The sequence below is a fragment of the Polychytrium aggregatum genome (assembly GCF_025602895.1).
Source record: "Polychytrium aggregatum strain JEL109 chromosome Unknown BJ171scaffold_4, whole genome shotgun sequence".
NCBI lineage: Eukaryota > Fungi > Chytridiomycota > Chytridiomycetes > Polychytriales > Polychytrium > Polychytrium aggregatum.
In genome coordinates, this window is record NW_026516206.1 from 926,141 (window position 1) to 941,311 (window position 15,171).

Here is a 15,171-nt window from a genome sequence, read left to right on the forward strand (position 1 = left end):
CCAGCAGCCGCGTTGTCGGTATCTGTAGCGAGAGCGGGGACGTGAGCTAACGAGCGTGTGTGGACAGAGCGAGGCACCGAGGCACCGAGACACCCAGGCCCGCCAGCATGCAAGCGACAGCGGTGTAACAGGCTCGTTGTCCGACAGCAGAGGCAAAGGGGGCTGATGAAGCAACGAGCGAGCAAAGAAACCCAGCGCGATACCAAGGCAGCGCCGGGGGGCTACTGCTGCCGGGGGGCGGCAGCGCATGAAGCAGACAGCCGCCAGCGGCCGCCCGGTACCAGGTGGCGGCGCCAGACACAAGCATCGGCGCAGGGTCATCTGCGACCCCGTCCCTCCCGCGAGCGATCTGGGAACGAGCCAGGAGAACAAACAAACGGCAGCGTGGCGTTTACCTTGGGGCTGTCGCGAGCTCGAGGCGCCTCCGGCTTGGCCCCACATCGATGAAGCAGGAGCCCACGAGATTGACGGGGCCCACTTGCCGCTGCCGCTGGTGGGCCGCATGCTGGTATCGAGCTTGGGGTTGATGGGCTCGGCGGAGACACCCTCGCCGGACTCGTCCTCCTCGACCAGGGCGTAGGTGAAGTAGGGCTCCTGGGCATCGTGCGCTTGTGGGTTTGGAGTGCTGGCTGCGCGGGAGCGGATGTTGCGCTTTCTCGAAAGGATCAGGTCCTCGTCGTGCTCAGGCCCGCCGATGGGCTGGATGTTGCTTCGCTCTGGAGTCTGAGGGACAGAGAACGGGCGGCCGCGCGGGGGGGATCCCACAGCTTTCCAGGCATCGTCGGCCGAGACCGACGAGTTTTTCATATGAGGTATTTGCTGGCCGGATTTGCTGGCGGGGATCATGTTTTTCCCATTATTGTTCATGTGTCTGTGTCGGATGGGTGAAGTTGAGGGGGGGGAGTTGGGAAGAGCGATGCCGATACAAGGGTCGGACGACAGGACGGACCAGTGGCAGCGACATTGCAGTTGCAGTTGCAGTTGCGGTTGCGGTTGCGATTGCAGTTGCGGTTTCAAGAAGAGTGGATTGCAGACATTCACAACCGGGGTTAGCCTGGGTCTTTCGACAGGCCAGATCGATGGCGCTGCAGAAACAAGCAGAGCCTCGAGTGTCCGAGAAGAGGTTGTCCCGCACGCCGCTGTCGTGACGCATCGCTCATGGGAAGCCCACCCACGAGCACGGGCATGGGCAAGATGAGGCCAGGCAGGATCAGATTTAGAGTGCGGATATCTACCGTTGAGGTGGGTGAATGCGATGAGGCCGCGAGGCTCAACGTACAACAGCGGGGGGAGAAAGTCTGGAATGTGCAGAAGAAGCGTTGGCCAATGGCAGCTGTGCACGATGGAGCCAAGTGGGTCAGAATCGCCGCGACGACGGATAGTCCGCATCGCTCGGCACGGACACAGACAACCAAAGAGGGCGTCAGCCCGCTGCGATGTGTGCAGGCCGAGCAGGGTCGAATAGGGCCGAGTGACGAACGGCATCGTCGCGACCTATCAACGATTACCCACGGGCCATTCTCGGATAGATTGCAGCGGACACACCTGAGCGCCAGTATTCGCAGAGCAGCAGCGCCCAGCGATAGATGACGTACCCTAAAGATGGAGAGCCTGTGCTCTAGCGTTGGCTGGGAGGAGGGGTGCCGGCGATCTGCTTCTGGGGGAGGAGAGGTGCGTGTGGGGCAGCGCTATCAGGGATAGGCGGTGGGGACAGATGGGAACTTCTTGGTTGCAAGCGCGAAGACGAGGAGGCCGCCGGTATGCAGATGGACGGGCAGAGGCCTGAAGGGTAGCGGGGGGGGCGTTGGATAAGAAACGGTCCGACGGAGGGGCGACAGACACAGCAGACGCCCGAAAGGACTGGGCCGGATGAAAAGGGCAACCAAAGATGAGGTGTATGCGCAAGACGGAGCAGCGGCGCCGAGGACCATCGCGAGGGAAGCCAAAGGCGAGGACGGACGAGGGCGGACGGGCGCAGGCCTCGGGCAACGAGAGCGCTCTCGCTGTCCGCGGCGAGGGGGGTCAGCGACGGGGTCAGCGACAGGGCCGGGACGACGACGGCGCAGACGGCGGTCGGCATTCGCACGGGGGCAGGCCGGGGGAGGGAACGGCTGCAGAGATGGGCAAGTGCAGATGTGTTAAGTGATGTGTTTGGTGTGTTAAGTGTTGTTCGTGGATGTGTTAAGTGGGTGTGTTAAGCGATGTGTTAGTGGTGTGTTAATGAATATGCTAGTGGGTGTGTTAAGTGATGTGTTAATGAATATGCTAGTGTGTGTGTTAAGTGTGGCTGTAGCATGGATCTCTGGGTGCGGCCGCTGTTGCGATGCACATTTGTCTCTCGACCAACACCGTCCATTCGTTGCACCTGATCGCGGCCTCTGTCCATCGACTTGCCAACAGCGATATCCCATCCTGCCGATGCTTTCTCACCCCGTTGATTAACACTCACCCGCCGATTAACACTCACCCGCCGATTAACACTCACCCGCCGATTAACACTCACCCGCCGATTAACACTCACCCGCCGATTAACACTCACCCGCCGATTAACACTCACCCGCCGTCGCCGCCCCACAATCCCATGCCGTCGCCTCTTTTGGTCATGTTGCGATCATCTCGCCTTTGACCGCCCTCCCTTTTGAGGCCACTCCGTCCCCATCCCGCTGGCCCTGCCCCCCATCCTGCCTCTAATGGCAATCGCTTCCGTGCCACCACCGGAAACCGCCCATGTCCCGACCACCGGAAAACGCAAACCCGCTGCTCCTATAAAACCCGGCGAAACCCGCTCCTCCATCGGCCAGCCATCACACACCTTGGACTCGCCGGGCACTTGTCTTCTCGCCGCCTCCCGATCTTCCCCCAGCTCTCCTCTCTGCTGAACCTGCACCCCATCGCCATGGCTCTCTTTGCGGCTTCCCGTCTCGGCGTCAAGAACGTTGTTCGATCCTTTGCCTCGGCTGCTTCTTCGGCAGTACGTATACTGCCGTCTTGCTTCCGCATCGACGCCGCTGCGAATCGACGGCTGCACTGTTGCGACGATCGTTGCTTGTGCCGTGGCGACCCACCCCGGTGTCATGGTGATCTGCCCATCCGTGCTGTCGCAGCTCGCCTCGTGTCCACCCCCCCCCATACCAACGTAACGTGCCCGACGCATCCCTTGCCTCAAACCCGCAGGAGCTCAAGAAGACGGCCCTCTATGACTTCCACGTCAAGAACGGCGGCAAGATGGTCGAGTTTGCCGGCTGGGCCATGCCCGTCCAGTACTCGAGCCTCGGCGTGTTGGCCTCGCACCACTGGACTCGCCAGAACGCCTCGATCTTTGACGTTTCCCACATGCTCCAGACCCGCTGGACCGGTAAGGACGCCGTCAAGTTCATCGAGTCGCTGGTCGTCGCCGATGTCCAGGGCCTGCCCGTGTCGGCCTCGACCCTCTCCCTCTTCACCAACGAGAAGGGCGGCATCATCGACGACACCGTCATCAACCGCCATGGCGAGAGCTCGCTCTATGTCGTCTCCAACGCCGGCTGCGCCGACAAGGATCTGGCCCACATCCATGCCCAGCTGGCCAAGTTCCAGAACCAGGGCGGCGACGTGGACGTCAAGGTCCTCGACGACGTCTCTCTGGTTGCTCTCCAGGGTGAGGCTTTGTGACTCTGGCTGCCGTGATCCCCGAGTGTGCGAATCCCAAGCGTGCAGATCCCACCAGGAATTTGCTCTGCCCTGGCCTGCCCTGACCTGCCCTAACCCGATCGGCCGTGCTTGGTGGCAATCGCTGACTCTCCCCGCCGCGCCACTCAATGTCCTGTAGGTCCCAAGGCTGCCTCGGTTGTCTCGAGCCTCACCAACAAGGATCTCTCGAACTTTGCCTTCATGAGCGGCCGCCAAATGGACATCAAGGGCATCCCTGTTTACATCTCTCGTCTCGGATACACCGGCGAGGACGGATTCGAGGTGCGCAAAGACGGCCAACCTGATTGCTTGATGCACGCTGGAGCAGACAACGCTCCAACAGCACGGATACCTGTGCGCCGCTGCTGTACCCACAGCAGTCGGTGGTGATGGTCAGATCGCCGCCCAGAAATCGGTGTGGGCGTCGTCTGTCGCGCTGTCCTGTGCACTTGCGAATGTCCAAGTATCCCCATCTGACCTGCGAGCCGCTCCGTTCTGCTTCTGCCGTATCTCGCGATCAGATCTCCGTTCCCCATTCCGAGGCCGTGGCCCTTACCGAGCATCTTCTGGCCAGCCCCCACGTCGAGCTTGCCGGCCTCGGCGCTCGCGACAGTCTCCGTCTCGAGGCTGGTCTCTGCCTCTACGGCCATGATCTCGACGAGACTGTTACTCCCGTCGAGGGTGCCCTGGTCTGGACCATTGGCCAGCGGCGGCGCGCCGAGGGCGGCTTCCTCGGTGCCGACATCATTCTGCCCCAGATCAAGGGCGGCGTCAGCCGCAGAAGAATCGGTCTCATCGTCGAGGGTGCTCCTGCTCGTGGTAAGCAAGACCCTTCTCTTCCTTTCTGCCGGATTGAGTCTCCGCGCTGACCGAGTTGACGAATTGACCGGGCAAGCACCAAGCCAGACGACTGCTGCCGTGCACTCCTCTGTTGGGACTGTGTCGACTGATTGCATCCCTCCACCCACGCTTGCACAGAGGGCGCCGAGATCCTCAACAGCAACCAGGAAGTCATCGGCACCATCACCTCGGGCTGCCCCTCTCCTGTCCTGAAGAAGAACGTGGCCATGGGCTACATCAAAAACGGATTCCACAAATCTGGAACCGAGGTGCTTGTCCGTGTCCGCGGCAAGGTTTCCAAGGGTGTCGTCACCAAGATGCCCTTCGTTCCCCACAACTACTACCGCGGAGCCTGAGCGTCAGAGTCATCCTGATGCTTGACTCTCGCCGCAGCACAGTCCCCGTTCTTTCTTTCCCCACTTGCGATGCTGAGGTCATCGACCATGCTTCCCCCTGCTCGGTCGTGATGCTCGGTCGTGAATCGCTCCTCATTTGTGATGCCCAGGCATGGCTCTGTCATCGCTGCTACCCAATCGATAGTGCATCGTTCGCTCATCCGTGTTGGTGCTCTCAGAGTCACAGACAGCGCCGTGAATATGCTGCCCCCGACCCGGATAGATCTTCAACATGTGCATCCGTCGCTCTTGCTGTCCCGTCGTCCTGTGCTTTCATGCCCACTGGTGCGAACTCGTCCGTCACGTGCGCACGTGGGCGATATCTCGGCCCCGTCGCACGAGATTGATCAGGATTTGTCCCGCAGCAATCCGCCTCGTTGTCTCCACCACCACCGTCGAGCTGGCTCTGGCCTCCTTCCTGCACCTCCCCTCCCCTCTCGGCAAGCCGACCATCCCCATCCCCATCCCCATTCCCACCCCGAGCCTCGGTTGCCTCCACTGCCATGCCCTCCTGGACCACTCTGCCGGCCACAGCCGCCACATCCAACGCCTTCGTCGCCACGATCCTGCGCGAACATGGCATCGCTCCCGCCTTGCTCGATGCCCTCGAGGGCTACATCCAAACACTCCCGAGTCTCCGGGCAGAGACGCTCGTGTACCGGCCGCTCTCGACCCAGCCCGAGTGCCGCGCAGGCGAAATCCAGTTCGAGACCACGGCGGAGTATGAAGCGATCCGGCCCCAGCTGGTGGCGATTGCGGCCCAGTTCCCCGGCCACGATATCACTCTGCAGGAGAACTCGGTCTTTCGCCGCAACAAGCGGCTCGTGGTCTTTGACATGGACTCGACCCTGATCCAGCAGGAGGTCATTGACGAGATTGCCAAGCATGCCGGTGTTGTCGAGCAAGTTTCGGTAAGCCGGTGACAGAGGCTGCGGCAAATCGCAGTGGCAAATCGCAGTGGCAAATCGCAGTGGTAGCAGCAGTGGCAGCCCTTTCGCTCCCACTTGCCCACTCACTTACTATGCTCGCGACCCTAGCGCATCACCGAATCGGCCATGAATGGAGAGATCGATTTCAAGGAATCCCTTCGGCAGCGAGTCGCCTTGCTCAAGGGCATTCCCTCCAACGTCTTTGAGCACATCAAAACCGTCATTACCTTCACTCCTGGTGCCCACCGGCTCTGCAAGGCCCTCAAGCGCTTGGGGTTCAAGCTTGCCGTGATCTCTGGTGAGTGCGGATGGCCTGGATCCACCGGGGGAGCCGACATGCGAGCGAGGTCTCTCCACCTCCCTCGATCGGTACGCCGAGCGTGGGCATTCCTCTGCAATTCCTATCAGGGTTCCTTAACAAGACTCGCCTTTCCTCTTTGACCGGGCTCCGATTCATCAGGCGGATTCATGCCGCTCGCTACCTACGTCAAGAACGAGCTTGGCCTGGACTATGCCTTTGCCAACCAGGTACCTTGAGAAAGGGCTAAGAGCAAGAATCGTGGTGGCATCGGCTGCAGTAGCAATAGTAGCAATAGTAGCAATAGTAGCAATAGTAGCATCGAGCAGGGCGATGGAGTGCTCGCAGCGGTCGTTCCTGGTTCATTCGTGTACAAGCAATCTCGCACACACCGCTGACTCGGCACTGGATCATTCCGTGACAGCTCAAGATCTCTGAAGACGGAACTCAGCTGACGGGAGAGACCTTTGGCCCTGTCGTTGACGGTGCAAGAAAGGCCGATCTGCTGCTCACGCTGGCACAGGCCAACGGACTGATCAACGCACAGGTGATTGCTGTCGGCGACGGTGCCAACGATCTGCTCATGATGGCCGAGGCTGGTCTCGGTGTTGCCTTCAATGCAAAGCCCAGGGTCCAGGCTCAGGTGCGTACGATCCCTCGTGTGGGTTGGCTGTGTTGGATACTGCGGGTCTTGCACTGCAACTACCCATCGACGTATGTACGCTCTCGATGTATTGAGGGGCTGTGCCTTGCGCTGCATCTTGTCTCATTCACCTCATTCACCTCATTCACCTCATCTATATCGTCTCTTCGCGCCGTGTCTGGATTTCGTACAGGCCCAGGCCCGAATCAACCAGACGAGCCTTGAGAACGTGCTTTACTTCCTCGGCTACAACGACGCCGAGATTGCCGCGCTCGTGGCGAACTGAGCCGACTGTCTCCAATGAGAATCATGGCAAACGGAAAGAGCCGGTGTGCGTGTGAGGAGAGCGGAGCAATGTCCATGGTGTCTGGCTGCTCCAGACCTTATCCACAACGTCTCAAACTTGAGTTGGGGAGGTCTGCCCCACATTCGCCAATAGAGAAGCGTCAGTGCCATCTCCCCGCTGTGCTGTCTGACTGACAGAGCTCGACCCGACCAAGTCGAAGGTACTGTGTGCATCGCTTGGCATATCATGGCGACATCACCCGTTTGCAGTGTTGCCTGGCTTGTGTGCACTGAACGAAACCCCCCCGTCAGGCATCGTGCCGATGGCGGTGCGTCGTATATCGGTTACGTGTCAAGTGTATATTGGTGAGCGAGAAAGAGAAGCAAAAGTATAAAACAAATCGACTGGAAATCACTGACATGGGGAGGAGGAGGGGAGAAATCGACCAGGGCGGCGCACACACCACAGACCACAAAGAGTGCCCATGTCCGCTGTGAAAAGAGCCAGAGGTAGGAGCCGGCTGGACATTCTTCAGAAGCAAGGACGGAGGAGCCTGGCTAGAGAGTCTGGGTCCCTGCGGTCTCGAGGATCGGTGTAGTTGGGAGGAGCAGCAGCTTGATGGCCGACACACGGCATCGTCGGTACCAGGACAGAGGGAGCATCCACAGAGAGTGAGGCAGGCGATACTATTTACAACGAGTCATCCGTGGCTTCCTCAGCAGGGTTGGTCTTGATGTTGGATTCCTGGAGGCGGGCAACGATGACGGGGCAGGTGGCGTGGGCAACGCAGTGCTGGGAGACGGAGCCGATCAGGAATCTGCAGCAAATCGAAGGAGGGCCATGGCAAGGGGATATGATGCGTTAGATGCTGCTGGGCGGATCCGGAATCGCCAGAGGCAGACAGCGCGGCTGCCCGAGCCGCAAAGACAGACTCGACTGTGGAGCTCGACGAGCTGGCCGAGAGGGATTCTGTTGCTTACCCCTGGATATGGGTCTTGCCGGCCGAGCCCAGGACGAGCATCGAGGGCTGGATCTCGCGGGCGAGGTCGCAGATAAGGTTGCCGACCTGGGGCTTGTCGCCGATGACGATGCGGACGACATAGTCGACTTTGTGGAGGTTGTGGCTCTCAGCCAGGACGCGGATGAGAGTCTTGATGCGGGAGAAGGCCTGAGAACGCAGCAACGCCGAGGGAGAGATAGAGAGACACAATCAGAACTGGTAAACGGAAGAAGCGACGATGGCCTGTGCCAACGGGCGAGAGCGACGAGATGGTTCTGCGAGCGAAAAGCCCTCAGGAGCAAGAGCACAGACGATGCAGCCTGGGTCGGAGGTCAATGTCGCCTCGCCCGCAAGCCGATGCGAGCCGATCTGGCCTGCGAGACAAGCGCGTAAACCCCAGCCAGCTGCAGCCGCGTTTGCCCTGGACAAAAAACGCTCCGACGGACGGGATGTGCTTACAGCTTCCTTCTCGACAGCATCGGGGACGACGGTAGAGACAACGAGCTTGTCGTGCTCCTTGAGGATGTAGGTGAACACCCAGGAGAGGGCGCTGGAGGCGTGGGTAGATTCGTCGTGGGCGAACAGGACAGTCTTGGTCATGATGGGCAGGAAGAGTCTTGCAAAGGCAGAGCCGGACAGATGGAGGAGGAAACGAGACGAGTGCGAGATGCAATGCAAAAATTCGGAGCGTCGGGAAGGCAAGACCCAGCTTTTATATCCACGCAGCTGATCGGACCAGCGCCTCGCCCGGCGGCGCTCTCGGCTGCATCTCGCCGGGTCGGTGGTCCGTTCATCCGCACAAGCCGCGCGGCGTTGAGTCATATTCTGTCAGCGGGTCAGGACGCGCCGGGACGACACGTGAGAGCGAGCCGGGGGATGGGCGGTGTTGGCCATGGAAGAAAGGGCTGGCTGTGGATGGTGGCAAGAACGGGCGATGCTGCGTGTGGGTGATGGTGGGTGCTGGTGAGTGCTGGTGAGTGCTGATGCTGCTGGCGGTGGAGAGGGAAATCGATGGGCGAGAGCAGGAGCGAGGGCGGTCGTCTTGCAGCCGGATCCGACTCTGTCCCCGGTGATTCGCAGCGCCTCGCCGGGCGTTCGATGCATTCGACGCATTTGGTGGAATCGATGCGATCGATGCGATCGATGCTGGGCGCTCAACGTGCTTGGCCATCCGCAGCGTGCTTGGCCAGCCGCAGGCCGCCTGCTCGGTGCATGTGCATGAGCAAGGCCACGGCCCACCCGCAGACCCCGGCCCATGAACGGCACTCCTCCGCGAGCACTCCGCGAGCACTCTGCCGAAAAGTACTTTTGCCCATCAGGGACCCTGGCGACGCAGTGATTCACCATGCATCATCCCGTCGCCTATTCACCCGCGGGCTCGGTGGTTGATACTCCACCGTGGCAGTGGTGTCTTTGCTGCCTGCAACTCCTCGCTTGCGACGCTATCCCGTCCTACCAGTCCGGGACCAGCGGTGGCAAACATCGGCCACTCGGATTGTTCGTTGCCTGGGTCGCTGGATGGCTGTCTCATTCCGTTCAGTCCGTCTCGTCCTCTCGACCGTCGATCCTTACCAGCATCTGTGATTGGACAGCCTTGGTGCCCTTCTCTGGAACCAGAGGCTCGAAACTTTGGCTCCTGAGTTCTCGTCAGACGTTCGCTTGCCGGCCTGCCAGCCAATCGTCTCGCTCCATGCCCATTCCAGCAGAAGATGCTCGCCAGACACCTCCAAACCCTCTGCGGCCGCGGCCAGAGCGACGCTCCCAGCCCGATGCCAACCACCAGCCGCTGCCGTCGGCAGGTCAAAAGGTCTGCGGGCATATCCTCCCGTCAAACTCTCGCTCGTGCAAACAAAACAAACCAAACCAAGAGATCTAACCTCATCGCGACCTGCACTTCTGCTCGTGTTGTTTGCAAACATCGGGCCTGCTTTCCACTGCTCCATGCCCCGGCCATGCCTGCGCTCCTGAACATTGACCAGTTTGCGGTCCCGGCCGACGAATCGATCCCGCCGTGGCTGCGAGTCGTGGCCATCGTCATCACCTCCCTCTCGGCCCTCGAGTTCTCCATCTACACGCTGCTCTTCCTGGCCTTCCTGGCGCACTCGTTCGCCACTGCGCGCTCGTTCTTGCGGAGGACATGGGTGTTGGTTGGCTCGCTGCTGTTCCTGCTCCTGCGTCTGCCCTTTGTGGTGGTGCATCTGTACAACTACAAGATTGTCTTCCCGCAGCTCGACTTTGGCGTCCTGACCGAACCGGAGGTCCTCACCGTATGCTTCTGGGCCATCTCTTGGCTCTACTTTGCCATCACTGCCCTGCCGCCCGTCGGCTTGTTTGTCAAGGAGCTCGTGGCGGCCATCTACTGCTGCTTCTCTCCCAGAGAAGGTGCCATCCTGGACCCTAACAGTCCAAGAAAGCCCACCGTCGTCGCTATCGTCCCGGTCTACAACGAGCTATCCGAGGTGAGCACCAGCGAGACATGTCCGGCCAATCCCGGTCCCTGTTCCCACGCACTTGACAGCAGCCGGATGCATTCGAGCTCTGGCCGTCTCGCCTGTGCGTTGTCATCTCGCCTGTGCGGTTGCCGTCTCACCCGCCCCACTGTCGCTCCTTCGTGCATCGAATGCCAGGTACTGCTCTCGGCATGTATTTCCTTTGTTGAGTCCCAGTACCCCAAGGACCGTCTGCATCTGATCCTGGCCTTTGACGACAAGTCCATCGATAGCCCCCTCTTCAAGCGAACCATGAAAAATCTCAATGTCCATGGCCACCACCAGACCGACGACCCCGATGTCTACAACCTTTGCTTTTCGAATGTACCGGTGACTCTGTGCCGCTTCCAGCATGCGGGCAAGCGCCAGACCCAAGCCCGTGCCTTTGCCTTGCTCGAAACGTACCACAAGACCGAGATCGACCAGGGCTCGCCGCCGCTGGTCCTGCTGATGGATTCGGATGTGGTTCTGGATCGTAGGGCCGTCGCCTCCATGGTGAGCCGCATGAGTGCCAGGCCCAGCCTCAAGGCCCTCTGCGGCCTCATCAACTGCACGTCGCCGTACTTCAATCTGTGGCTCTATCTCCAGGACGCCGAGTACGTCGAGAGTCAGTGGCTCCTCCGCGGCTGGGAGTCCATGCTGGGAGGCGTGACTTGCCTGCCAGGGGCTTTTACCATGCTGCGGTACGAGGTTGTCAAGGAGCTCGCTCCGAGCTACTTTGGTCTGATTCCGACGGCGTACATGTCGCATCTGGAGTATCCGCGACTTCATCTGGGTAAGACCGATCCGAATCGCCAGATCCCGGACTGCCGCTTCCGCCAGGGATTGCAGCCTTACTCTTCTCTTCCACCGCCCCATTGCCTCCATCCAGGCGAGGATCGCTTCATGACCTTCCTGGTTTTGGAGCAGTTCACGGGTATGCACCAAGTCGCCTTTGAGCCGCGTGCCCGATGCAAAACATACGCACCTTCAAAGTTCACCGATCTGCTGAGGCAGCGACGGCGATGGTTTCTTGGTAGGGCCACGTTCTGCGAGTAGAGCCGGACATCCAAATATTGAAATGGGCATTCCGTCCGAGACCCAGGCGGCAAACTACAGCCATTCACTCCGTCCCCTGTTCGCCGCTCGTCTTTGCAAGTTTCAGTTCAGGGAGGGCAGGCATTTCGGACCTTGGAAGCTCTGCTGCATATTGAAAGCTCTGCTGTGCATGGGAAGATCGGCTGGGCTGTCGAGCACATAGCCTGATTCACCTGCAATGCATTGCCGGACTAACATCGTGGTTTGCTTGCACTACAAGGCACCATCGCCAACGAAGCGTACATCCTGACGTCGCCGGTCCTGTGGGCAAGCTATCCGTTGCTCCTGACCATCCAGCTCCTCCACAGCTCCTATCGCTCTCTCTCCATGCTCAACTACCTCCTGGTGATCTTTCTCTTCCTCAGCCAGATGAACCTGTTCCCGCCCCTCTACTTTGTCGTCTGCTACCTCATTCCGCTCGGCCTCACTGCGCTGTCCATGCTATACATGGCCGTTCGCCTCCGACGATGGAACGTGGTCGTCTACCCAATCACATATGTGCTCTTCCCCTTTGTGAACTGGATCGTCCTCTTCTATTCGATCGCCACCTTCACGAGAAGGAGCTGGGGCGGCCCCCGTGTCGTCAAAGCCGCCGAGACCAGCGAGTCGCCCAGCCCAACCGAGTCCGAGTTTGATGCCCGCGAAATCATTGAGATGTACTCGGACGAATACCAGCGAGTATGGACCCCCTGTTTGACTCTCTTGCACATGCCCTCCGCCATGCTCGATGTCGCCGCGATCCGAGGGGCGTGCAGCATTCGCACCGCACTCGCTACTAACGCTTTCTGCCGGACCGGATGCAACGCACCATAGTGGGTGGTGTCCATGCCGCCGCCTCCACATGCCGCACCGGAGGTTATCACTGTTCTGGACACCGAGAGCCCTCGGTATATAGACCACGAGCATCGAAAGTCCAGCATGAGCGATGTCTCAGGCAAAACCCTGGCCCTTGTCCGAGCCGAACAAGACACTCCCTCGATGCCTGTGCCCATGCCCGTGCCCTTGTCCACGCCCATGTCATTACCGGAACAACCACGGTCGTCGGCTGACCCACAGCAGCAGCCCGACGAAAAGACCCTGCACCGGTTCAATATGAGTGGGTCGGACTAGCACAACCTTTGATGGGCCCTGACGAGAGCCTCGGCATCTGTCGTAGGCAAAAACGTGTTGCCATCTCCTGGTCTCCACCCACTCGCTCTGCTTCGCCCACCGCCGCTGTAACTTCTTACCCCTAAACTCACCAAGCGCTCCCCAAATAGTACCCCTGAATCTGATAGAATGTCAAATACATGTAATCTTGTGAGACCATAATCAGTCCGAATGTAAATGAGACACACAGATATCGTGGTCGAGGAAGGGAGCTGTTATTCGTGGCAGTGTCCATTTATGAGTATTCCCCCTGAGACACCGCACTCCCTTTGCTGCTGCCAGTCGTCTTGGGTCGAGTCCTCACTGCCTTTGACTCTCGCTGGTCGATATCCATGAACGATGATCGGCCCATCGAGTGTGACAGCCTATTTGTTGGATTCCAGCCGTACATTCGCTCGGTATCCTTAGCGACTTTCATCCCACCTCCGAATTGCGCTGCGGCCCAATGGTCATTCTCTCCAAGGAGCCGCGCACCCGGCCGCTGTCATGTCCTGAAGCTTCGTCGGATCAGATAGGTGCATGTCAGTGTCAGTCCAGCAACAAGGGTCAGTCCCGCGGCCGTCCAGGCGGTAGTGAGCAGCCCCGGCCGATGCCTCTTCCAAGCAACTTCGCGCGGAGTCAAGTCCCAGGGCCCCTTGAGCTCGGGCAAGACTTGACTGCCTGGTGCTGACGGGAAGCCCGAGATTAGTTGCGAGAACGGCTCGTGTGTCTCGAGCTCGATCGTCCCGGTGACCAGCGGGATCGTGATCTTCCAGGCATGGAGCATTGTCCTAAAGGACTCGTTGGTGTGGTCGGGCCGTTCGTAGGCATAATCACCCACGATGGGATGCCCGATAGAGGCCAAGTGCACTCGGAGCTGATGCCGGCGTCCCGATAGCGGCTCGAGCTGCACCAGAGTGACCTCCCGATGCAAAAAATACCCCACTTGCAAGGGCGTCACCAGCGTTTCCGAGGGCTGTTTATGGAAAACACAAATACAATCGTGGAGAGTTGACTGTTCAGTATGCGGGAGCAAAGAAGCGAAACGGGAACGAAAGGCGCTCGCTTGGTTGGAGTGTGCAAGGGAACGAGTCACCAACAGCAGCAGCAGAACAGCAGCAGCAGCAGCAGAACAGCATCGGTTTGCGAGAACGTCGAGACTCACCCGGCCAGGATTATCGTCCGTCCCAATGCACATCATCTTGTCGTTCCCCTTGACTGTCGCGATGGGCTTGTTGATCACAAAGCTGATGACGATAAGCGGCAACAGCAGCGGTCAGGGCAATGTGGTTCGACCGAAAATGGCCAAATGCAGATGGCTGGATCGACTGCCACTCTGACGACGCAAGCTGGCACTCACGGATCGGTGGTGAGATGGCCCCGGATGAGAGCGACATAGGTCTTTTTGACAAGCCGTCGCATGAAGAGCTTTCCACTGCGAGATAATGGATGGAATTGCGATTAGCCCACACTCATGATGACATCGCTCTGCCGTGCCGCAACACTGCGCATCCATCTGGCGATCCAACCATTCGCTGCTTACGTTGCGCCGGTCGCTTTGCTACTCAATGCCCAGATGTGGATGCCCGAGGTCACATAGTCGAGCTGGTGAGCCAGGAAGATCTTGCTGTACTGTGGAAACGCACCCATCAGGATGGATTCGACTGGGATAGATGAAGTCCGATAGCCATACGGCGACTGCGGTGAGTCTGGGTGCCGCTGCAGAAACAGCCTCAAGTGCACTGCATGGAATGAGCGAAGACCAAGCCAGTCCCTGCATGTTTGCCCCCGGAGAACTCCCGGAATCCGGCATAGATCCGTCTGCCCAGTCCTGCTTCGTTGTCTCCCCCGCTCGTCATCCGACCCAAATGGTGTCGGTGTGCATGCTCCGACAATTGAGTGGATCGGAAGGCGGGTAATCCAGCACCAAGCGCCTTACTTGTCGGACAATTGTGCAGCGGGCCATCGATGCGGACGTTGTAGCTGTCCAAAATATGGATGCAGGTGAGAGGAACTCGGAGCGACGGCGGCGTCGGGACGAGGCCAGGAAGCACGAGGGGCCCTCGGACTTACGGCTTGTTGATGATGAGGTACTGTCCCGGCTCATGATACAGGATCGGAATTCGGTAGTGGCGATCGAAGCGGGGATCGACGGCATCGACAGGAGGAGGGATCGGAAGCGGGCACTCTGGTGCCTTGCGGGCGTGGTATTCAAAGCGCTCCTTGCGGGTGAATCGAGGGGTGTACTGTCTGGGCGCTGGCGAGGGCGCTGCTGTCTCAGAGTCTGGGTTTGGAACCGACTCCATTTCGGCAGAGAAACGACGGGCTGAAGGAGGGGGTCGAGCGGGACCAGGCTGGAGCGGGTCAGATCAGATCAGATCACACAATCAACCTCTCGTGGCTGCCCATCTCGGTCA

General features: G+C 59.6%; 5 protein-coding genes across 5 annotated transcripts; 3 read left to right on the top strand and 2 right to left on the bottom strand.

Annotated features, from left to right (window-relative positions):
* Window positions 1-2,668: 2,668 nt before the first annotated feature.
* On the top strand, window positions 2,669-5,158 carry BJ171DRAFT_595803 (uncharacterized protein). The gene is made up of 5 exons (XM_053114630.1): window positions 2,669-2,971; window positions 3,175-3,637; window positions 3,809-3,951; window positions 4,191-4,488; window positions 4,648-5,158. The coding sequence occupies exons 1-5, from the start codon at window positions 2,897-2,899 to the stop codon at window positions 4,863-4,865; spliced, it is 1,197 nt and encodes a 398-aa protein (XP_052970774.1). The 5' UTR covers window positions 2,669-2,896; the 3' UTR covers window positions 4,866-5,158.
* A 522-nt stretch (window positions 5,159-5,680) lies between these two features.
* Window positions 5,681-7,051, top strand: BJ171DRAFT_400669 (HAD-like domain-containing protein; the record flags this gene model as incomplete). The annotated part of the gene is made up of 5 exons (XM_053107207.1): window positions 5,681-5,815; window positions 5,942-6,131; window positions 6,294-6,361; window positions 6,556-6,774; window positions 6,968-7,051. Coding segments are annotated over 5 exons (696 nt in total), but the record flags the coding sequence as incomplete, so codon positions are not given.
* Window positions 7,052-7,394: 343 nt separating this feature from the next.
* Window positions 7,395-8,800, bottom strand: BJ171DRAFT_489705 (uncharacterized protein). The gene is made up of 3 exons (XM_053109534.1): window positions 8,520-8,800; window positions 8,041-8,228; window positions 7,395-7,877 (listed from the first exon to the last, which is right to left on the bottom strand). Exons 1-3 carry the CDS (start codon window positions 8,658-8,660, stop codon window positions 7,751-7,753), a joined length of 456 nt encoding a protein of 151 aa, XP_052970776.1. The 5' UTR covers window positions 8,661-8,800; the 3' UTR covers window positions 7,395-7,750.
* Window positions 8,801-10,012: 1,212 nt separating this feature from the next.
* BJ171DRAFT_631357 (chitin synthase-domain-containing protein) lies at window positions 10,013-12,762 on the top strand (the record flags this gene model as incomplete). Its single annotated transcript, XM_053115627.1, has 5 exons — window positions 10,013-10,519; window positions 10,688-11,324; window positions 11,421-11,564; window positions 11,847-12,304; window positions 12,440-12,762. The coding sequence occupies 5 exons, from the start codon at window positions 10,013-10,015 to the stop codon at window positions 12,734-12,736; spliced, it is 2,043 nt and encodes a 680-aa protein (XP_052970777.1). The 3' UTR covers window positions 12,737-12,762.
* Window positions 12,763-12,906: 144 nt separating this feature from the next.
* On the bottom strand, window positions 12,907-15,109 carry BJ171DRAFT_489707 (pseudouridine synthase). The gene is made up of 6 exons (XM_053109535.1): window positions 14,828-15,109; window positions 14,694-14,737; window positions 14,298-14,418; window positions 14,115-14,189; window positions 13,920-14,001; window positions 12,907-13,730 (listed from the first exon to the last, which is right to left on the bottom strand). The coding sequence occupies exons 1-6, from the start codon at window positions 15,058-15,060 to the stop codon at window positions 13,260-13,262; spliced, it is 1,026 nt and encodes a 341-aa protein (XP_052970778.1). The 5' UTR covers window positions 15,061-15,109; the 3' UTR covers window positions 12,907-13,259.
* Window positions 15,110-15,171: the final 62 nt, after the last annotated feature.

Excerpts from the sequence above, each read along its gene's own strand:
- BJ171DRAFT_595803 (XM_053114630.1), top strand. The coding sequence starts at position 2,897 with ATGGCTCTCTTTGCGGCTTCCCGTCTCGGCGTCAAGAACGTTGTTCGA. Across the intron at positions 3,952-4,190 it reads CCGGCGAGGACGGATTCGAG|ATCTCCGTTCCCCATTCCGA; the intron begins GTGCGCAAAGAC and ends TCTCGCGATCAG. Across the intron at positions 4,489-4,647 it reads CGAGGGTGCTCCTGCTCGTG|AGGGCGCCGAGATCCTCAAC; the intron begins GTAAGCAAGACC and ends ACGCTTGCACAG.
- BJ171DRAFT_489705 (XM_053109534.1), bottom strand. The coding sequence starts at position 8,660 with ATGACCAAGACTGTCCTGTTCGCCCACGACGAATCTACCCACGCCTCC. Across the intron at positions 8,229-8,519 it reads ATGCTGTCGAGAAGGAAGCT|GCCTTCTCCCGCATCAAGAC; the intron begins GTAAGCACATCC and ends CTGCGTTCTCAG. Across the intron at positions 7,878-8,040 it reads GGCAAGACCCATATCCAGGG|ATTCCTGATCGGCTCCGTCT; the intron begins GTAAGCAACAGA and ends GATTTGCTGCAG.
- BJ171DRAFT_489707 (XM_053109535.1), bottom strand. The coding sequence starts at position 15,060 with ATGGAGTCGGTTCCAAACCCAGACTCTGAGACAGCAGCGCCCTCGCCA. Across the intron at positions 14,002-14,114 it reads GGCCATCTCACCACCGATCC|CTTTGTGATCAACAAGCCCA; the intron begins GTGAGTGCCAGC and ends TATCGTCATCAG. Across the intron at positions 13,731-13,919 it reads CGGACGATAATCCTGGCCGG|CCCTCGGAAACGCTGGTGAC; the intron begins GTGAGTCTCGAC and ends TTCCATAAACAG.